This window comes from Fulmarus glacialis, unplaced genomic scaffold (genome assembly GCF_000690835.1).
Source record: "Fulmarus glacialis isolate BGI_N327 unplaced genomic scaffold, ASM69083v1 scaffold13649, whole genome shotgun sequence".
Taxonomy (NCBI): domain Eukaryota; kingdom Metazoa; phylum Chordata; class Aves; order Procellariiformes; family Procellariidae; genus Fulmarus; species Fulmarus glacialis.
Genome location: NW_009233941.1, coordinates 1 through 22,247, shown reverse-complemented (window position 1 = coordinate 22,247; position 22,247 = coordinate 1). Strand labels below are relative to the sequence as shown.

General features: G+C 50.3%; 1 protein-coding gene across 1 annotated transcript; it reads left to right on the top strand.

Moving 5' to 3' along the window:
- Positions 1 to 581: 581 nt before the first annotated feature.
- Positions 582 to 22,210, top strand: TRAF7 (TNF receptor-associated factor 7, E3 ubiquitin protein ligase). The gene is made up of 21 exons (XM_009585493.1): positions 582 to 703; positions 946 to 1,003; positions 2,159 to 2,250; positions 6,896 to 7,012; positions 8,338 to 8,430; positions 10,176 to 10,209; positions 11,469 to 11,652; positions 12,372 to 12,506; positions 13,456 to 13,673; positions 14,268 to 14,341; positions 15,399 to 15,447; positions 15,954 to 16,081; positions 17,169 to 17,251; positions 17,669 to 17,708; positions 18,142 to 18,258; positions 19,465 to 19,587; positions 20,410 to 20,529; positions 20,703 to 20,834; positions 21,072 to 21,191; positions 21,442 to 21,739; positions 21,804 to 22,210. Exons 1-20 carry the CDS (start codon positions 623 to 625, stop codon positions 21,454 to 21,456), a joined length of 2,013 nt encoding a protein of 670 aa, XP_009583788.1. The 5' UTR covers positions 582 to 622; the 3' UTR covers positions 21,457 to 21,739; positions 21,804 to 22,210.
- Positions 22,211 to 22,247: the final 37 nt, after the last annotated feature.

Below are 22,247 nucleotides of genomic sequence, written 5' to 3'. Positions count from 1 at the left end.
GTCTGCTCTGTGCTCGCCATTGCTGTGTCTTGTGGAGGGGGCTCCCTTTTACGACCCTGCTTACTAAACACTGCTCTGTGCAAAGTGTGTTGGGAAGCAGCAGGTAACCTGCTTTCTGAACTACGCTCAAACAGGGGAGGGAGAGAGGACTAGATACAGATCCTGCGTAGGGCTCTTCTCTGCTGGGACTGTCAGTCACAACTGGTACATACTCTCATTTTTAGAAGATTGATGTGTATCGTGACCAATGGAATGCTGTCTGTCTTAGAGGAGTCTCCTGAGAAGTCTTATCTTCTATTAAAACAGTTCTATACCTGTAAAAGCAGCTAATGATTATGGGTATTCCAGTATTTGGGTGATTAAGGAGTTATTTTAAAAGATACCGTATCTTTAGAAAATGCTGAACACTCATGCAGGAATGATTGGAAGGAACCTGACTTTGACCTTGCCACTTGCTTCTGAAAATCCAGGTTTATGTGAGCTTAGGTAAATACTTGGACTTAATGTTACAGGAGATTGTTCTCTGAGCCCAGGAAAATATGTACAATGAACCTAACTCTCCTTCTGTCTTTCTTCTTCCACAGAGCAAACTTCCCATGACTAACAAATGCTGGCCTAGATTATGAGCTCAAACAAGAACGCTCGCTACAATCGTTTCTCCAGTGGCACAACAAACATCACTACTTCCGAAAACACTAACGGGGTAAGGTTCGGTGTTCTTGGCAAAGGATAGGGGCTAGGGCTGCTTCTTATGTTCTCATCCTTTCTTTTGAGAAAATGAAGATGGCTTTTGAAAATATGGTACTTTCTTGCCTCTTAAAAATCACAATATCCACAGATAAAAGTTGGGAATATATATGTACATTTGTTTCACCAGTTGAGGAAAGGTAGCAAGCCTTTGGGCTTGTTTGATACACACTGACCTTCATTTTGTCAATATTTCAGACAAGAATGGAAACAACTTTTGGGCCAGCCTACTCTGCTGTGACAACCATCACAAAGGGTGAGTGTATTTCATGCATAGAGCTGCTCCCCAAAGCACTATGTGTGATTCCTACCATTTTTTTGTTGTTGTTGTTGTTCTACAGATCATAAAGCTGTTGGGAGAATCACTGTGTTCATTACAGATAGGTGCTGAGGTGCTGTTTTTAGTATTATGCAGCCCAAGTGTTATTTCATCATGGCATCTGATTACCAGGCGTGATGGAAATGAGCATGCGCAGAAGTTTTCTCGCATTAGGCAGACTTAACAGTACCACTGGGAAGCCCTTCCTGAAATTAGGATAGGGGTTTGATACAGAGCTTACTCCGAAATCTTATTTAGCTCTGTGACTTCTCACACAATCATTACTAGCACTGAAAATTCCCATTTTCACTCTCTGCCTGACTGCGAGTCACTCTGGACACTTTGGTAAAACCCCAGCCTTTTTTAACTCATACAAGAGGGGGTGCAAGTGTACCTGCTCATTTAAAATTCTTGTGCTTTGTTCCTCAAAGCCCAGCAGGTGAGGAGTCTGAGCTCTGACATGTGGTATGAATGTAGGAAGAGGTCTGGTTTCATTTTGGAATAAAAATATCCTTACTTTAGTAAAGATAAACTGTGGCACTTGACACTGATTTAGATAAGGAAATGAACATCTGCCTGGGGGAAATGTTTAGATTACATTTGTACAGGACTCTGGACTCTAGATGTTTTTGGACTCTTGAATATTTACATTCAAAATTTTATATAAGTCAGTAATATGATCTTTATGCAAATATCTCCAGTTTAATTTAGCACGTTTCCCTTGTGCTACAAGAATATCCAGACCTCCCTGGATCGAAGTAATTTTTGTCAGTGACTGAAATATGTAGGAGTATAAGGTTTCCTTTTAATAGTATTTTTAACCTATGGACCTGGTAGAATATTATCTGTGCTCTTTTCTGGGCAAGCTGCCTTCAAAGGGCTGCATGCATTTCAGCAAGCTATCAGAGATCAGGATTGTTCTGCCTGCACTGATATGTCCAGGTCAAGAACTGGAGTTGGGAAATCCCTAGTCTTTTCCTTTTTCAAGGAACACTTACAGCTACAAAGACTGACCTGTAGCTCAGAAATGTTACTGAGGAGCCTAAATGCTTGCTTTTTTTTTTTTTTTTTTTTTTTTAATTTGCTTTAAAGCTGACGGGACCAATACTTTTAAACAGCATCGTCGGACCCCATCCTCCTCCAGCACACTCACCTACTCCCCACGAGATGAGGACGATGGCATGGTAGGTGTTGCCAGGAGCCCCTTTGCTGACTGGCTTAGCTGATTATATGTCAAATGAGAGACGTCTGGTTCTCCTCTGGACTTCTCTGCCTCCCTCCTCATTCCCATGCAGATGTCTGCACCAGAGGCAGGACCAGCCTCAGCATTTCCTGGCTGCTCCCAGGGTTGATGCAGTGGGGAAGCACAGGCTGCTTCTGACCTGGGGCATTAGGCTGGTACTGCTGGTGCTCATTTTCAGACTGCTTCAAAATATTATGTGGTTACAAAGCCCAGGAGCTACAAATCCCGCAGGCCTACTTGTGAGGGTGTACCTGCCTTCTGATGTGAGCAGTGTGCTCTGGGTCTCCTGAGCTCGGGAGAAAAGAGAGCTACTGTCAGCGATGTCTGGGGCTGTGGCTGAGGCCAGTCTCGATCAGGGCGTGTTGGATGGACCATCCAGCAGCACAGCCGGCCCTGCAGTTATGACCAGAAAATCCATTCCTCTTTCCACCTCCAGATGGGGCTTCTGACCGCAGGGCGCACGTTTGAAACGTGCGGAGTGGGATGCCGGACACCACAGACTATGCTCGGCTCCTGGGGATTACATCATCAGGGTCTTCTCACACAAACCATTCCCATGTCTCGCAATATCTTTGCAGAAAAGCACTTCCTAATTTTGTACCCAGCTTTCTCATTCATCACTTCTGACTAACTTTTTTGGGGAATTTAGTGATCCAACAAGCCTCAGGGTTAGCTGCTTAAAGAGAAATTAAATCAGCTAAATCAATCAAATCAAGAACAGCAACAGCAAAGCAAACCTCAGTGAATGGAGATAGCTCTGTGGCCTTGATCTTCTTCTATCCCTAGTGCTCCAGCCACATCTCATAATCACAAGCTCCTATTTAGATTTAAGCATGTGAGTAGTAGACTCTTCAAATTAAGTAAGTCATTGTAGACTTTGTCAGGTTACAAGACTCAGCTTCCAAGCCAGGGATAAATGGATCACTACTGCTGCTGAAGTTAGGCACTGGCAGAGAGTGGGGTCGGCAACAGTATGGAGCTACACCACTTCTTAAAATAAATTTGACACCAGATTGCAAAGAGCTTTATTGTCAGCATCCTATAAAGTTCCTTCTGTTGCTCAGAGATCTTGCTGTGTTTTATTTGAGCGTGTGTTTGTTTTTTCAAAAAGTCCTTTGAACATTTGCCTCGTGTCCTTGGCAAATGCAACTCTCCATCACATCCATGGTGCTGGGCCACTGTTCCAGGAAGCCCTTGGCTGTCAGCGCTGATCCCGTGGGCTGAGTGCTGTGCTCTTCATGTTTCCCTTTTCACAAGCTGTGTAGTTCTCGCAGAGTACAGGTGAGGATTTTTCCAGCGGAGCAGGCGGTGCTGGGGATGTTACATTTAGCCACGTCTGATGGAGAAGCTCCCTGACTCCTTTGAAAACTACGGTGTGGCAAACTGAGGTGTGCAGCTAAGAATAGGAGAGATCTCTCCTAGAACCTAGCCTCAGTCCTCTTGGCCAGTCTCAGCCCATCTTCCCTGGAGTGCTAAATATTCTTAACCAAAAATAGCAAGAGAATTAATGAGCAGTTCAGGAAGCAGCCTGCAGCCCTAGGTGCTAACAAACCAGAAGCGCCACAGCCCTGCTCTGCCTGCTGCTCCAGACAAACTCTCACTAACCCTTTTAGGAAGCTTCCTTTGCTTTGTCAAGAAATAATCTGGGATTTCCATTCCTCATCGCTAAGTTTTCCCTTCTCCAGAAGCTGCCAAGGGCTTGTCAGCCATCAGAGAGACAGCTGGAGACAAGTCAGAGCCCTCCTGTGACCTCCACCACCCCTTTTTCTTTCTTTTTAAAGCTTCTGTTAATGAAACCAAAAGCAGAGCAGCGTGTTTTGCGTGCAAGGCAGGGATTATTGAGCCGGCTGCTGTCATCTTTCCTGAAAACAGTGCTACGGGTTCCCAGCTTTGCTATGCCTACAGGGAGCAGGAACAAGGACTGTACTAGAGTCTTCACACAGAGGCTGCTTTTGTAGCTGACATGATGGGAACTGCACCTAAAGATTACAGCTGAATATTGGGGCAAATGTATACTAATGGAAGAAGGGCTTTGGACTGGCTGTCCAAAGTCTCAGTTGTTTACAGGGAGCTTCACCCCTGAACCAGAGGCTGGAGTGGGGTACTAGCCAGCCATAAGCTATCCATCTTCCATCAAAAGATGTTTGAGCACTCCATCCTTGGGCTGTTTGAGGATGGACTTGATGTTTAGTGCAGAAATAGCCCTGGAGCAGCTGTGGGGAGGTGGGACCTTTCTGACAGATCCTCCCAAATCCAAGCCTGCCCGAAGCAGTGCCACTTGTGCCACCTTGCCCCTGTGGCAGGGCCTGGCACTCCTTGGCTTTCGTGCAGATGCCCCTAGGGTGGGTGTCCTGTGGTCCTCACGCTCTGTTATTGTTTGCAGTGCAAGAGCACCCTGCAGTCAGTCCCCTTGTGCTGGCTGCTCTACACACGACTAGTGCTGCAAAGCTCAGTCTAAATAGCTAGGCTAGGAGTGGGAAGCAGTGCAGTGACGAACCCCGTAGGGCTGAGGTCTCTCGCGTCTTAGCCTTGTTTGCTTGGCAAAAACAAAGGCTGCAGATACCTAGAGGGGCAGTAAATGCCAGTGCACACCTCTGCCTTCAGCGTTGTCACTACAGCCCAAGTGGAATGACCTTTCTCAGCACATCAGCTTCCCTCCTGCGTAATTTACACCAGCATTGGCCCAGCCGGGACACAGGGAACTGAGCCCGCAGTGTTGCACAAGCCTAGCAAGACTGTGTCTCATACCCCTGCCTCCTGAAAGAGCTCTTGGGCTGCAGTCCCCCTCCTCTCCATCTGTGATCCACAGAGGATGTTGCTTTTGATAAAACTGCCTCCCTGCAGAGCCTGCCTTTGCTGCCCTGATCTCCGTGTCACCTCCAGAATGGGAACTATGCACAGTCATTCTTGTTATTTTAATAACTTCTGTTACTAGTGGAGGAAAATAATAAAATTAATGGATACACATAAAATTGATTTACCTCATTATAACCATTCCTCCTCAAGGTTTACATATTTAGCCAATAAATATGCCTTCTTTAAGAAAAAGAGCTTTATGCTTTGGCTTCTAAGCAGATGCAGCATTTCTGAGCTCCTAGGATCCCGGTATCATAAAAATTAAGAAGCAGAGCAGTGTGAAGAACCAGCAGGATCCTGGTGTGCTCCTCTTCTGCAGCCCAGCAAGGACTGCACTCAGGCTGCAGTATAGTCTGTCTCTGGGGAAGACAGCAGTCTCTGAAGCTCATCTTACATTTTTCATTGCTGAATTTCCTGACTGCCCCACTGGCCTCTTATGCTGCTTTTGTCTGTCCGTGGGTCTGGTGTCATACATTTCACCCAGGGCAAGCACACAAAATGCAGCTTGGGAGGTTCAGATTGAACGTGAGGAAAAAACATTTTGCTTACAAGGTAGTGCAGGACAGGAATCCAGGGCGGCGGAGTCTCATCTGTGCAGCTTTCCCCGTTCCAGCTGGGCAGTGCCAGGGCTGACCTGATCCAGGGCCAGGGAGAGTCCCTCTTCAAGCGGGCAGCAGGGCCAGCGATCTCCAGAGCTCCTTGCAGCCAGCACTTCTAGGAGTTTGCGACTGATGTAGGCTACAGTCAAGCCACGTCTAGGTGTGATACATGCAGGTGCAGGCAGCCTGGGCATTGGTCATCTCTTGATGCCAAGCATCTGAAGCTTATGGCTTCATTCTGCCATTTCTTTGTCAGCCTGTCTGTTCTGCTCCTTGAAAACTTTTATTGCTGCTCTGCACTCTTCCCAGTCTGCCAGCAGCATCTCTTCCAGAGTAACCCAGCAGCGGCTGCACTACCGGCTGTTCTAGACCCCCAAATCCAATCACCCCGTGGTCTGAAGAGTCTCCGGTTTCACTTTGACGCTGAATTGCAACTTGGCTACGCACTGCTGGTTGATATTCCACCCTTAGAGATGCACTGCTGGTTAATATTCCAGCGGCAGCATTCCCTCAAAGCCAATCCCAAGGCCACCGTAACCAGTGGGATTTTTCTTGATTGGTGCATGCGATGTCCACTTAGCTCTCCCCTCCCGAGCAGGAAGCGACAAAGCCAGTCTGTTACTGAATTGAATAGAAGGAAGTCTCCACACTTACGCAAAGAAATTTGGCAGAAGTTAGATAGCGAGTGAAACAACAAGTGCTGCTGCTGAGATTATAGAAATTGCAGAAGCTGGTAGCTGTCTCTTGGGGAGATTTACAAAGCTTTCTGTGAAGGATTAATTCTTCCAAACCATTGCTTTGCGGGTGCGCACGGTAAGTATACAAATGAATGCACCTTTGAGAAAGTTACGTGCTTGGAATTTAGATGTCAGCTTGGTTTAGTAAGTTAAACCTGAATGATGCCTGTCCTGACTCTGAGCATGGTGCAGTGTTCGCGGCTGCCAGGAAGGACACAGAGCAGCGAGGCATGCTACTTCTGGGGGCCACTCAATGCAGCTTGGCAGAGTGGATGAACAAATGGAGCAGCTGAGTTTTGTGGAGGGGGGGAACTGCACTTGAAGACTCTGCATAGGGTTTTGGAGCAGGGAGAATTATTTGCAATAACAAGAACTGGTTTTTATCTCTTTGAAGCCTCCGATCAGCACCCCACGCCGCTCTGACTCTGCTATCTCCGTCCGTTCATTGCACTCTGAGTCCAACATGTCCTTGCGCTCAACGTTCTCACTCCATGAGGAAGAGGAGGAGCCAGTAGGTATTTGGGATTGTCTGAAGGAGCAGTATTAGGAAGTTCAGTGTCAAAAGAGTAACTTGGTGGACTCTTGTGAGTACATAGAGCTATCATGGGCAGATTTTCATGATGTCTGGCAACTAAAAGCCTGGCTGTCAGGACTCCGGGTTTTGATTTTGTTTCCACCGCTGACTTCTGCAAGTTACTTTGCTTCCTTGTGTGCATTTCCCCATACGTAAAGAGGGGACAATGGTGAGACTTTTCTGCTTCTGAGAAAAACTGTAAGTCTTTGCAAAGTCATGTGTGATTCCCTGGTTCTGCTGCAGAGCAGCAGGGGGTTGCAAGTCTTTAGGCTGGTGGTCTAGCCCCAGGCAGCAAGACTAATACAATTCCCCACTGATTCTGAGCCCCATCCTGCATTTAGGGCTGCATGGCACCCCACTGACTTGACTGTAAGCCCTAGGAGGGTGGGGAATTGTCCACATGGCACTTTTGTTGGGGGAGGACACTTTTAAGCTGAGCTTAGCTTGTGACCCAGTAACTAACCCCAGACTGGATGCATAAAAGGTCAGGCGGCATTTTGCCACAGATCTGGGATAAAAGTGTGCGTTTCACATTTAGGAACCCAGGGGGTTGTGTTTGCAGTTCTGAGAGCAGCACAAGATGAAAAGACAGACCGAACTGCGGTGACTGATTTGAAATGCTCTGAAATGTGAAGCCCTGCTTTGGCGTGGAGTGGAGAGCTGTGCTGCTCCAGGAGGACGTGCTCAGAGCCCGCGCTCCAGCAGGCTTAGTTGGTAAACAAAACTGGAGAGATGGGCCCACTGCGGCAGAAACAATGTTGTTTCTGCTTCATGAGGGAATGAAAGAGCCCTTCCTTCAGGATGTTTCAATAATACAAAAGTGCGAGCTGTTTTAAAATTGCTTTTAAACTTCAGGCTAGTACGGGGGACATTTTTGACAACACTGTTCAGTCCAACCAAGCAAAAAGCACCAGACAGTGCAGCTCACGCAGTTCTGGTGACTCGAGTCACTCTGGCAAAGAAGTTGGTCTGTGCAGTTTGCTCTTGGTCCTGATCCACATGCTGGTGGCCCCCAGTTTGTGATGAGCTAAGGGTCTCCAGCCATTCCCAACATCGTTCTTCCTCTACCTCTTACATACTGGAGGTCAGCAGATCCAGACAAAAGTTTGTTTTGAGATAATGAGATAATTAGCGTGCCCTGTGCCCCAGGCTCCCCAAGGCTCACCACTGAAGAGTTGTTTTGTTCCTTCTGCAGAGTTGGAGGCTCTTGCGTTTGGACTAATCCTTGTGCTCTCTGTGTCCCTTTCTCTCCTCCTCTTCAGGAGCCACTGGTGTTTGCTGAACAACCATCTGTGAAGCTGTGCTGCCAACTGTGCTGTAGTGTGTTTAAGGATCCAGTCATCACAACCTGTGGGGTAAGGCAGTACTCTTCCAAATCATGAGCGTGGGCTCCATAGATGTCCTATGTGACCTATAGCGAAGCCCTGACTGTCAACCTGAGTGAGCAAAGACGAGGCAGCCCCTGACCAGGGAAGTCAGGCCAGTATAGGAGCAGAGATGCTGATGGACATGCGTTAGATTTCCCCACAAGGCAGCTCTGAACCAGTCTGCAATGGGGTGTGCAGGGCACTCTACAGTTAGCTGGAGAAGCGTGGGAGTTGCTTAAAATTGGGCTGCTTTTCCCAGGAGATCTGTACTGTCAGCCTCCCTATCCTGGCCACATTCAGTCTCCTTGGTGTGGCTTCAGTGAGGTCTAAAACTCCTCATTCCCTGTCCTGAAGGGCTCTGCAGAGTGCTGCTGCCTCCTGGGCACCTTGGGAACGGCTGCTCTTCAGTTGTGAAGAAAGTGTTTCTTATAAAACAAGAATGGCTTGAAGCTTCATTTAGTTAATGCTTGCAAAGGGATTTGAGATCCTCTAATGAAAGGCACAGAGTATTATGAATATTCTTCTGTATTGCATTTTACTGGGATTTAATAGAAACTGTATATTATTCCTGCTTCTGTGCTCCATGTGAAGAAAGATGGCTTTGTGATAGGCTCTCTAAGGCTTCTGGCGTGCTTCTGATTGCTAGGATGGAGCTGTAGCAACAAAAGCAGAGAGCAGGATTGTTTATTGCAGTGAGGGTGCTATCCCCAAAGGTGTTGGAAGTTGGTGCAGTTTCGCTGCACCATTTCAGTATGCAGCTCTTCATGGACACACTGAGATTTACTGGTTAATATATAGAAAAAAAAAAATCTGCTGCAGGAAGCAGACTGGCTTCATTTGCAGTCCTGGTTTGGCAGCTCTGGAGAGAGCACCATGCAGCTGTGCGGGGCAGGAAAAGGCTGCGTGAGCAGGGCAGCAGATAACAGCTCTGAAGAGTGACTTGCAGCCTCTCCAGCGCTGCTGCCAAGCGCTGGCCCTGTGGCAGGGGAATCTGGCTGAGGAGGCTCCAGGGAACCCACGGGCCAAGTTCAGGACCAGTAAAATGCTGCAGCCTTTGTTCTTCTCTTTATATTCATTAGCATGTTAGATTGAATTTGCTACTTTATCAAGTTAAATTGTTACCATACATTTCTGCTGTGAGAATAGAGTGATAGAGAGCTATTTAAAGTGGCAAAATTTACAGTGCATTTAATGGGCTTACAAACCAGCAGGACAGCTTCAGCTACGTTAGAAGAGCTACAGAGAGATACATGTGATGGGCTGACTCGCCAAGGACAGGGACAAGCCAGACTTCCCCTTACTCTTCCCCTTGAGGACTTCTCAGGGAAATGAGAGGAATGACACGGAGTAAGTGGAGGGTGAAGAAGAGAAACCCCATGCAGACTTGGAGGATAGGAGTATCAGAGCGTGGCAGAACACGTCCGTGGCTTTGGCTTGCACCGTGATCATGGCCTGATCTTGAACAGGGCAGAACCCTCAAAGCTTCAAACCATGTGCTTAATACTTCTCAGGAACAGGACCTGTGTTGCACTTTTAGCTGCCTGAGCAAGCAGCTGGTTTTTGCCCTCTGGTGCAGACTCAAGAGCGCGCTGAGGTATAAAGCAGGCAGAACAGCTGCTGAGGCCCCTGTGCCACAGGCTTTGGTATCTCCCACCTTTCCCATTGTTAGCCACAGGGAATAATTTGTCCGATATTGTTTACGCTGACACTGCTGTTCCTCTTTGTCTCCACAGCACACATTTTGTAGAAGATGTGCCTTAACATCTGGTGAGTACAGAACTGTTCTTGTGTGATGCAGCCAAAACGCTGTTATTTTTTGGTTTGTTTGCTTTCACTTAAAAAGAAACCCGCAGAAAGATGTCTGAAGGGCTTAAAACAAGCTGTCAGTCATAGGCTGCCACTGCAGCAGCAAGGGGCTGGGGCACGGGTGACTGTGCAGCTCGGAGCTCTGATGGTACGCGCTGTAGCATGGGCATTAGAGGGCTAGGCCCGGCTCTTGGGCACAGGATGTTCTCGAATCCTGGAATATGCAATGGATAATCCCAGGATAATACATGTCTCGCCCAGAGCTGACCCATTGATTTCAGACAGAAAGCTTTCTGTGGCTGCCTGTCTAAGGAACAGGGGGGCCGTGTTTGGCAGAGACCCATCAAACCCCTCCTCCCCCATCCCGTTAGTGCCAGCTCTCTGGCCGCTGACACAGAGCTGCTTTAGCTCACCCAGCTCTTCCAGAAACCTGGTGGAGCCCAAGTGTCTGGCTGCTGGCCTGGCCTAACCAGCTCCCACTTGCTTTGGACTCTGCACTACGAAAAAGACTTTATTTGGCACGAGCTTGTGCCCCTCTTGGAAAGCCGTTGTTCAGCACAAAGCCAAGCCATTTGTATTACCAGAATAGCAAGCCCTGAGGAGGCTCCCTAGGGAGTCCAGCAAAACAGCAGCTCTTTCTGCCTTAAGATGTTCATCTTCCACATGTGAGGGGTCCCTCTTCTTTGCATGCTAAGCCTCTGTCACCATGTTGTGCTATATCTATCCCAACTAACAGATCTGTAGCAAAAGGCTTTGCAGTTGCAATCCTGAGTTGCTCAGTTTTGCTCCTGCCCTCAAAGCTCGTGTCTTTGCTTCGCTGCAGCATCCCTGGCCTGCAGTGCCCTGCTGGCAGCAGAGGAGCTGAGCCCCAGGCCTGGGTGGGGGAACGGGTTGTGTGTGGGGCGCCTGCTGATTTGTGGTCACTGCCTGTGAATACTCTCACACTTCAGCAAGCACAAGGTAGTCTGAATTAGCGTGGCCTTCTTTCATTGGCAGCTAGCTCAAATTATCGTGGATTAACATAAACTGTAACTTTTCACCAAGCCCCAAGACAAACCAGAGATAGTGGCTTGCAGACCTTGTGTGAATATTCATGGCTCGTTCCATTGCCACCCATCTGGGAGTTGGCCATCTTGGCCAGAGAAAGCAAAAAAATAAAATCTCCTGCAGTGTCTCAGCCCTTTCTGACTCTCTCTCTCTTTTGCTTCCCCACCTGGCAGAGAAGTGCCCTGTGGACAATGCCAAACTGACTGTAGTGGTTAACAACATTGCAGTGGCTGAGCAGATCGGGGAGCTCTTCATTCACTGCAAGTATGGCTGCCGGCCTGCAGCCAGCAGCAAGCCCGCTGCCTTCGAGGTGGACCCCCGTGGATGTCCGTTTACAATTAAACTGAGTGCCAGGAAGTAAGTGGCTTGTTACCAGCGTGCAGCCTCTCCAGGGAAAGGGTTTCACCACCAGCAATCTGCTGTCGTATCTGAGCTGCCCTGTGGCTCCTGGGGACAGTGCAGCTCCCACCAGCAGTGCTGTGCTGGGGCGTGCAGGGGTGTGGGAATGGGCAGGGTGACTTGAGGGGACAGTTCTTTCCACTATGTCTCAGTCTTAGGACGATGGCAGATGGGCTGGTCTCAGGGAAAGGATGCTGTTCTCTGCTCCCAGCTTACCTGAGTGTCTCAGCGTTGCGACAGGGAGTACACTGTGAAAACAGCCACCTCACATTTGGGGTGAAACGCTGTGGCTATGGTCAAACAAAGACCTTGGAATTCTTTTTGTAAGAGGAGTTATCCTAGTTATATCCTAGGAATCTGAAATCTATCTCTCTCCCTATCCCCAACAGTGCATGCAATGTCTTCCCTATCACCTGGCCATTGCCTGTGGTTGATAGCTGCCTGAAGGCTCAGTCGATCAGCTGCAGATGTTCACTGCATAAATGTGGCGTAGTATTACTCTCAGCTTACTGGCCAAATGAGAATTTAAAGCTGTAATTGCAATCTTAGAGCAGGAGGCTTTCGATCACCTGACAGTCTCACAGGGCTGGTTTGCTCCTTTCTTGATGATCTGTGTTGTTTCCATTAATTTTTGCTTATCGCTGATTTTCCCTCCTTTTGCTTCTCTCCATGGGCAGAGATCATGAAAGCAGCTGTGATTACAGGCCAGTTCGCTGCCCCAATAACCCCAGCTGCCCACCTCTCCTGAAAATGAACCTGGAGGCACATCTGAAAGAGTGCGAGCACATAAAATGTCCCCACTCCAAATACGGGTAAGGAGCTGGTGCTTTTTAGTGGCAAGGATGCACTGAGCTCATTTCTGAGCTGCTTGTTGGCTACTGCAGCCTTGGGATAGCCCCATGGGCTCTGAGCAGCTCTGCCCAGTGCTTTGCACTGGCCTGAGACTGAGATCAGGCTTGCAGGGCTTGCAGAAGGCAGCCCCTGGGCCTCCTGTTGAGAACGGGCAGGTCATGCTGCCCAGCTGTAAGCCCTGCTGGCAGCCGAGCAGGAGGCTGAGGTGCGTAGGCAGAAGAACCAGCTGGAGGAGAGTCAGAGCAGTGCATGTGGCCAGAGCCACCAGGGAGGAGGATGAGTACAAGAGTAATGCAAGCACCGTAGCAGTGTCTTTCAAACCAGTCCTGGTCCCAGGGCAAGGGAGGTGCTGATCAGCCTTGGAGGGTTGATTGTCACCTGAACAGGAGTGCAGCCCGGGCTGGGGGTTCCCTGCAGGATGCACAGGTTACTGTTACAGGAAGAGATGTCTTGGCAGAAGCAGAGCAAGGCAAGTCCTGACAGAGCAGCCGTGACTCCTTGCCATGCTGCAGGCCCAAGTCGGCACCTGCCGAGGTCAGTTGCAGTTTTTTCCATTGGTTTTGATGGCTCATAGGTTGGGCTCCTGGTGAGCACACGAACTGACACTACGTCCTGTCTCTTGCCCAAGATTTGCTTTTCCTTGCAACTACCTAGGCAGACAGAGAGACAGACAGTTCAGTTTGGGGGCCAGTGCCCTGCCTGGAAGAATGGCAGCTGCTTGGCCTCTATGTTGCCCTGCAGTTGCCTACACCCAGTAGCATGGTGAACCACAATACCACTGCTCCTGGTAGGAGGAGCAGAACAGTTGGGGACCTACACAGGCTTCAGACCTCCCTCTCGGGAACCAGCTGAGCAAGGAGGTCTCCGGTGTGAGCCCTGCTCCAGCCAGCATCTGCCTTCCCCTTGTAGGTGTACATTCATAGGAAATCAAGACACTTACGAGACCCACTTGGAGACATGCAAGTTCGAGGGTCTGAAGGAATTCCTGCAGCAGACAGATGATCGCTTCCATGAGATGCAGGTGGCAATGGCCCAGAAGGACCAGGAAATTGCCTTCCTGCGCTCCATGCTGGGGAAGCTCTCAGAGAAAATCGACCAGCTGGAGAAGAACCTGGAGCTCAAGTTTGGTGAGTGTGCACTGGACAAGATCTGTGGTCAGAGCTGTAAGGACAGGACAGCTTTTTGTTAGGATGGTGCATTACAGGATTCATTCCATGTTTAAAACTGGTGCTGAGCAGGTTTCAGGAGGTTCAGATACTCCTTGCAGAGCAACAAATAGGGGTCCCATCGATTTCTCTGCTGCCAGAACATCATGGGACCTAATCCTGCAGTCACTGATCACATGGCAATTCCTAGAAATGTCTGCTAGCAGCTACCACCTTTCTCCTGTGACTTTTTCCTGTGCATTCCATGGGCACAGGCCCCCATAAAAATCAGTGAGTAGAATAGCCAACCATGCAGCCATCCTGGAGCGAGGATGGTTCCTGGACACCGTTGCTGTGCCCAGCCCTGTCTTGCCTCTGAAATTTGTTGGGTCTTCAGCATTCAAGTACAATTTGCATTTGAGTAGCAGACACCCTCCTGCTTTTCCCTGCTGATAACAGCAGTGGGTTCTCCTCCCTCCTTGTTCAGAGGTTAGGTGGCAGCGGGTGTCCTCTGCCTGTTCCCCTGGATGCCGTCACTGACTCTGCAGTGACTATGGGCCTGTCCATCTCTCGTAGATGTGCTGGACGAGAACCAGAGCAAGCTGAGCGAGGACCTGATGGAGTTCCGCAGGGATGCCTCCATGCTGAACGTGAGGAGGGGGCCGGGCCCAGGGGCTGGAAAGGGATTGCATGCAGTTAGCTGCTGGCTCTGCTACTAGTTAGGCTTCTCCTGAGTGGGGGGAGTCTTTTGGGTTCCCTCCTGCTTGCTGGCTCTGCTCACCCCAGGTTCGGTTTGCTTTTACTGCAGCTGGAGTCTGGGTGAAGATTTCCTCTAGGCTGAGTTAAAAGCAGCTCAGTGAGCACATTCTGGTCACTGCATCTGAGCTGCCATTTTAACTATTCCTGCTATCTTTTCTCAGCCTGTTGCTGCTCTTGAAATGTGTTACCAGAGGAAAGGACCCCTGCAGCAAGGAGAGAGCCCTCTGCTCCAAAGTCTGGGCACTCCTGTACCTTTTATACTAGCCAGGGACAGCATGCCCTTCTCCCTGCCTGCAGAGAAAGCAGGAAGATAAGCAGATCCCTGCTAACAAGCTGGGAGTGAGAGCTGTCTCATGATTTTGGACATTATTCAAGCACTGGTGTTAGACAGACGTTCCTCCCCAGTTCAGGCAGACTGCATCCCACTGGATGTACTGATCAGGAGGAGCTCATCCTGGCTTACCTAAGCATACTAATGAAGAGGGTCCCCATGGATGCAGTAGGGACTGGGCTGTGGAGGAGACTACAGAGACCTTCCAATTCTTCTCCAGCAAGGTGGACTTCAAGACCCCAGCTGAACAAGCAGTCCCCATAACCGATTTGATCATTTTTAGCAGTCTGGTGAATGGCAGAGCAAGGACAGTATATTCTGAAAGGTATTTCTGTGCCTGCCTGAATACTGAGGAGTTTAGTGCAGGTCTGAGATGCTGTCAGAGCCCCGTGGTCTCTGGAGGGAGGTGACAGAGGGATGTACGCGTGCAGTCCTAAAGCAGGAGACCTCCAATCAGAGAATGAGTCAGCTGCTGAGGGAGGGCCTTCACAGGGAGTCAAGACCTGTCCAAAAGCAAGAGTGGTTTTAGCAGTGGAGGGGGACAGTTAAAGCCATGCCCAGAAGGGCAGACTGGTCTTGATGGCTCTGCAGCTCATGCAGCTTGTTCTGTTTTTCAGGATGAACTCTCCCACATTAATGCTCGGCTCAACATGGGCATCCTTGGATGTGAGTATGCATGTGGTTTTCATCCTCTCAGGCTGGGTTTGGGTTGATGGCCCAGTGAGCCCTTTTAGGCATGGACACAGTTGTCTCTGGGTGCGGCCATGATTTGTTCACGAGATCACTGCTGCTGCGGGAAGAAAATACTGGTGGGAGAGTTTGTCAGAAGCATTGGCTGAAGGGGAACTCACAGTGCTGCAGGGTTATTAGCTGCTGGGTGAGATGTCAAGTGGTCTCTGCATCTCTGGCCTCCCTAGGTCCAGGCCGGGAGTTGCACTAGGGAAATGAGTCCTGGGGCTCAAAGCAGTGATAAGTCAATGAGCTGTAAGGGTGAGACATGAGACCCTCCAGCCAGACTGGGAGGGTCTCACGGTTCCTTCTGGCCTGCAACAACGTGAAGTGCAAGGAGGACCTGCCGGGCAGTGCAGGGAGCTCTGTCTCCTCCAAACTCACTGTGACATGGCACAGCAGCATTTCCTCACCTCTCACCTGCCCTCTTGTTTCTTCTGTAGCCTATGATCCTCAGCAGATCTTCAAGTGCAAGGGGACCTTTGTGGGACACCAGGGTCCTGTCTGGTGTTTGTGCGTTTACTCCATAGGAGACTTGCTCTTTAGTGGCTCTTCAGACAAAACCATTAAGGTAAGAGCTTGCCTCTTCTGTGTATCTTCTGCATTTGTAAATGTGCTTCAGGTGGGACAGAAGCTGTGTTGCAATTTGTGGGGTGGGGGGATGTCACTTCCCAAAGTTTCTCCCAAAGAATCTTAAATTATTCTTTGCAGTTACAGTTGGGCAAAATTCTCTGTGAGGAAATGTTACATGGTAGTGAAATCGAGGACAAATAGTGGTTTTTGCAAAGCCCTGATTAGTTTTTCTGCTCCTGGTTTTGCTTTATATGGTGTTGAGGGCATCCAAGCCTATTTCGGCTTCTGATTTTATTTTCCCTTGTTATAAAAAATGATCTTAGAAAAAAACATTTTCCCCTGATCAAATGTGTCCTTTTCCGTTTTATGGCATGTTTGTTTTTCTTTGTCCTGTTTTCAGTAACTCAAACTGACAGCACTGCTCCAGTGCAACCTAAACAACAGTTCCCAATGTCACCGTGTTGGCTGCCGGTGGTTGCTGGCTGGGCTGGGGAACCACACAGGCTGCTGCAACTAGCCCTGCCAGGAGCAGAGCTTTGGTTTAGTTTCTTTGAGCAATAGCAAGAGCCACATGGAAGAAAATGGACATTGCTGTACTTTATTGAAAGTTTTTATTGAAAGAAAACAGCTTTCTCCCCTGACCTGGCTGCTCTGGGCACCACATTCCCATGTTTCCTCTCTTGAGAGACTGGTGTGTTGCTCAGTGGGGAAGACCTTTGCAGTGGCAGAGGAGGCTGTGCTGTGCCATTGGAGCCCTAGGACGGGCTGTGAATTGCTAAAGCAGGACCCCGGGAGCTGCTTCCCTGGTTCAGTGTGTTGTGTTGGCCTGGGCTGTGAAAGGCAGCGCTGGAGAGGGCTGATGTGTGCTGCTGTCCAGTGTCTCATTAACTTCAACCTGACCCTTTGCAGTAAATTTCCCTTCCTAGACAAGCTTATCTCTGCCTGGGAGCCCGGAAGGCAGGTGCCCAGGTGACAGCCTGTTTCCTTGTTTCGCTGCTTTTGTGGCTTTGCTGACATCCTGCCCGGGTCCCCAGCTGCTCTGTCTGCCGGTGTGTGACCCTCTGCTGACTTGTGTTTCCTGTTAGGTGTGGGATACCTGTACCACATACAAGTGCCAAAAGACCTTGGAGGGTCACGATGGAATTGTACTGGCTCTCTGCATCCAGGGGTGAGTGGAGAGGGACACCTGCCCCTGCAGGAGAGAGTGGGGACAGCACTGGGGCTCCTGAGCACACCCTTACAATTGCCATCCTCAGTCCTGCACATGCCAAGATTGTGCATGAGAGGCACATCTTGCCTCTTTGCTCTTTAAAAATCGACAAAGCACATATCTCTTTGGCCTCCCCTGCTGTCCTGACTTCTTTCCCTGGTCACCAGCGGGTGCCTGGCCTCGTGCTCGAAGGGCCAATCCAGCCTGGCCTCCCCACGAGACCTGGGCTCCGCTCCTGGGGTTGGTGTGTTTAGTCTTGGCCTAGTGAGGCTATGGGACTGCAGCTCCTCTCCCAGCACGGTGCCTGGGAACGAGCTGGGACGCTGCACTCTTTCTCCCTCGCTGACCTCCTTTTGTTTTCTGGTGACATTACAGGAACAAGCTGTACAGTGGCTCTGCTGACTGCACCATTATTGTGAGTACCCAGGACCCCTGCTCTGTTTCGCAATTGGGATGCGAGATTTACAGGCCAGCCCCAGGCTGTTGTAGAGCAGGGACCTGCATCCTTTTTTCTATAAGGCTCTTCAGCTGCCAGTGGTGTAAGACTGATGACGTGTACGTGCTTTATCCACTGCCTTCAGCCAAGTGACTCGTGGGTTGGATTTGGGTGTTTCCTGCAGGCTGGATTTCCCACTCCCCGCTCCTGCATGGGGAGCAGGTGGCCAGTGCTCTGAGCTGGGGCAGGGTGGTCAGTTCTGATCAAGCCAGGACAGTGGCTCGTACAAGTGCCCCATCCTGCCTGTGTTTTTGCGTGTGTGTGGTTGCCTGCCTTCAGAGGCAAAGAGGAAGGACTTCAGCACAAGGGGCCTGCCCCTGCCCCTCACGGGCGCTCTTCTTCTCCTTTGCAGGTCTGGGATATTCAAAACCTGCAGAAAGTGAACACGATCCGAGCACATGACAATCCTGTTTGCACTTTGGTCTCCTCACACAACATGCTGTTCAGCGGCTCTCTCAAAGCCATCAAGGTAGAGCTCTGGGGTGGCTCCTCTTGGTCTGGTTGGGGACCGATGGTACAAACTGTCAAGCAGCAGTGTCCAAACAAGAAGAAAGTGGCATTTTGGTCTGTAGGTGACCAAAATGTTACTACACTCTCCTGAGCCACACAGAGAAGCCCAGCTACACAGAGCAGCCAGCACTGCAGAGGTTTAGCCCATGCTTTGTGCTAAAGTCAAAGATGTTCTGGATCTGGCTGAAAAAACAGCTTTTGTTTCTTCCAGCTCTGTAAACCTGAGGCTGCAGGTGGAGTATCTTGGCAGTTCCTGAGAGTGGGTCTCCTTGGGCCCCCAGCAGACCTACTCAGACCATTGGGAATTGTGTCTGGGGTCCAGAATTGGCTGGGAATTCAGAATGCCCATTTTGAAACCCCCTCCAAAGGATCTTGAATCTGCATTCTTTACCTAAAGCATGCAGAAATCCGGGAACAGCTTTGCAAGTTGCCCTTTAAAACCTTGGCTGGATTCCCTTGGTTCCGTTTCCAGCTCCTGGTGAGACAGCTTATGGGACTGTCCATCTGTAAGAGGGCGCATGCTCTTTTCTTTATCTGGGGCCTGGAGTGGTTTAGCTATCTCGAGAGTGCTCGGGGCTGGAGAAGAGTGAGGCAGCACTAAGCAGAAGGAGAACTTGGGGCCTTTTGTTTTTATTGTCCCCAGCCACTTTCTGCCAGATGAGCCGAGCAGGCCAGTAGCGCTGCTTGGAGCGGTGGGGTGAGATCCGTCGATCCCTGCGTGCTGGGGGTTTCGGCCAGGGTTTCCCAGGAGCTGTGGGACTGGAGCTTTGTGGGGACAGGCTGGGAGTGGAAGTCCAGAGCAGTTCTTTACTGTAGATTGGGTTTAGGTTTTTCAAGCCCATGGCTCTGCTAGGGAAGGGTCTCTGCCAGTGATAATGCAGGCTCTGAGCGAGCTCTCCCAGGCCCTCAGAGAATGTGCCTACTCAGCATAGTTGTTGTGTGTTTTATCTGCAAGTCAGTGGGTTCAGGTGATTCCCAAGGGGCAGGAGAGCCAGCACAAGGTTCCCCTTAGTGAGCTGGTAGGGCCTTGTGCTGGCTGGCTGGGCAGGGTGGGCAGCGCCTGGCCCCCGAGCTAGAGGCTGACCTGTTCTGCCCCATCACTGCCCAGTCCCACTGAGACTCTCCTCCATGTATGTGTGTGTCTGTGTGTTTGTGCTTTCCGCAGGTCTGGGATATTGTAGGTACCGAGCTCAAACTGAAGAAGGAGCTGACAGGTCTCAATCACTGGGTGCGAGCGCTGGTGGCTTCTCAAAACTATCTCTACAGCGGATCTTACCAAACAATCAAGGTGGGACCCTGAGACTTGTGGCAACTGTAAGGCATCGGCTCTCCCCGTGCCTCTACGTATCCGTATTCTGCAGCATGGGTTGGTGGAGCAGGACAAAAGGTAGCTGCTAGGATGTGAGAGCACTGCTGTAGCATTGCTGACACACTGGATTTTACTACGCTGATTGCATCTTTGCAGGCACAAAGGCTGGGCTCTGGCTGGTCCTTGGGAGCGCAGCTGCTGGGGGATGCTCGCTAAGATAAAACGCGGCCTCACAGCCATGGTGCCTCATGCTGCCTCCTCAGCTGCCGCAGCGTTATCTGCGCTGACAGTCCTACTGATAAGAAGAGAAGGTCACTGTCTGGCTGCAGAGTTACCATAAATCTGTGTGTGGTTTCCAAAATGCCTTCATCTGTGTTGGCTCAGGCTTTGATGAATAGTTCACCTCTCATCTGGGTGACACAAGAGAATTTGAAGTTTCCCTCCTCAGTGTTAATAGCTCCCTGTTAATTTGTCTGCATCGGTTTTTAGTGCTATCAAGGACTGGGTTGTGTGTGCACGTTTGTGCATAGTCACACACACAAGGTGTGTGCAATCTCCACAACTTTTTCAGCCGGGATGTTCAAAGCTGGGCAGGTAAATAAGATAGCAGGGCTTTGCTCATTAGTACTGAACTACTGAACATTCCCAGCTGGACAGATTTGTCCTTAAAGACGTGATCTGGGCACACACGGAGCCAGGCTGATTCCATGTGTGGCTGGAGAAGAGCTTCGAGGGAGCTGCCTCCTGGAGAGGGGTCCCTGCATGGGTCTCATCCTGCCTTTGCTCCGGCATCTCTTTCAGATCTGGGACATCCGCAACTTGGAGTGTGTCCACGTGCTGCAGACGTCAGGAGGCAGCGTCTACTCCATCGCTGTGACAAACCACCACATTGTGTGTGGCACCTACGAGAACCTCATCCATGTAAGGACTGCGGGGTTTGATCCATTTGTTGGCTTGAGGCTGGGGGAGAGGGGCAAGGAGATGGGGGGCCTAGCTCTGCCTGGAGGTGTGTATGGAGGTGGACACACCTCTCGGAGGAGAAGTTGGTGGTCTGCAGCCCAGTGCAGTCTCTGAGCCCTGCTCTCCTCCCGCAGGTCTGGGATATAGAGACAAAGGAACAAGTCCGCACGCTGACCGGGCATGTGGGTACGGTCTACGCCCTCGCTGTCATCTCCACACCGGATCAAACCAAAGTCTTCAGTGCATCGTATGACCGGTCTCTCAGGGTATGTGTCCAGGGATGTGCAGCTGCGCCTGTGCATTTGGCACTGTTAAAGAATGGTCAGCCTTGAGGGAAAGGGAGGATGTGGGATCCTCATCCCTGCATGCCACATGGCTTCGTATTTAATTTGTGTCACCTGGCTCGAACCCTGTGGCACTCAGCATCCCTACCCCTCCCGGTGCTCGGGATGTGCCAGAGCCCTGTGCCACTCGCTTGTCTCACGCCTCCTGTGTGCCTGTAGGTGTGGAGCATGGACAACATGATCTGTACTCAGACGCTGCTGCGACACCAGGGTAGCGTCACTGCCCTCGCAGTCTCCAGGGGCCGCCTCTTCTCCGGCGCCGTGGACAGCACTGTAAAGGTTGGTTTCCTCAGGCTTCTCCTTGATGGTTTGGTCTCTTCCAGTACTAGAACTAGGGCATTAAATGAGTTAGGAGCCTTCTTCAAACAAACAAGGGGCTGGTTCTCAACGGGTGGGAGGTTTAATTCTTGACAGAGGGTGTTGTGGATGCTGGAAGCCCAAAGGGAAGCTCCACAAGAGGGTGAAGAGAAGCCCACAGAGCTGCTCAGAACAGTCACTGCCATTGGTTCCCGTTGTCTCTCCTCTGCAGGTCTGGACGTGCTAGCGAGAGCGCCACACTAGTCCTGCACACTGAAAGACCAAAAACTCCCCTCCGTCGGCCTGCTGGGTAACTAACACCACTACGAAATAACTGCTGCAGCTCCTCTCCACACCGACCACTGCCTGCCACTGCCCATCGGCCGGTTCCCCCACCTGCAAGGACCCTGGCTGGCAGCTCTCAGGACGGCTCTGGCCCACAGATGCTCCAGATGTTCCCTCAGATCTGCCGTACATGATTGGAAACGCAGAGGAAGCCGTTCTGGTGCCAGCGCCTTCTGCACCGCAGGGTGCCCTCCTCTGCCCCCCAGCTGGGGAGCATCCTCTGTGGCCAGGGCTGCGGATGCAGCGCAGTCCTTGTCCGGTGACGGGACTCGGTGGTTCAGCTTGTCACAGGCGGGAGCCGGCCTGGCCAGGGCGGTGACGCTGGGAGGCTGGTCCCTTTGTAAATGGTAGAACTGAGCATTAGGCCTTGTCCTGGGTTGGGACCCCAACCCCTTTCTGTCTCTAGTATTTAATTTTACTGCCAAGGTGTCAGGCTGATCCATCTGGGAAGAGGTGTTTTGAGTAGCCAGGTACGATTTTTATGCCACAGCTAGTTCTCAAATCAAATAACACAAGCCCATTGTTCATCACCCTGTAATAATGGTCTCCACATTAAAGAGAAAAAGCCTCCGTTGCATTTTTACTCACATTTTCTACTGTTTTTAAGATTGTAATATAGATTTGATTATTTCTTCATTGACAATAAAAGCGGAAAGAGTTGTTCCTGGCCAGCGTGAGTTATTGTGGGCTCTC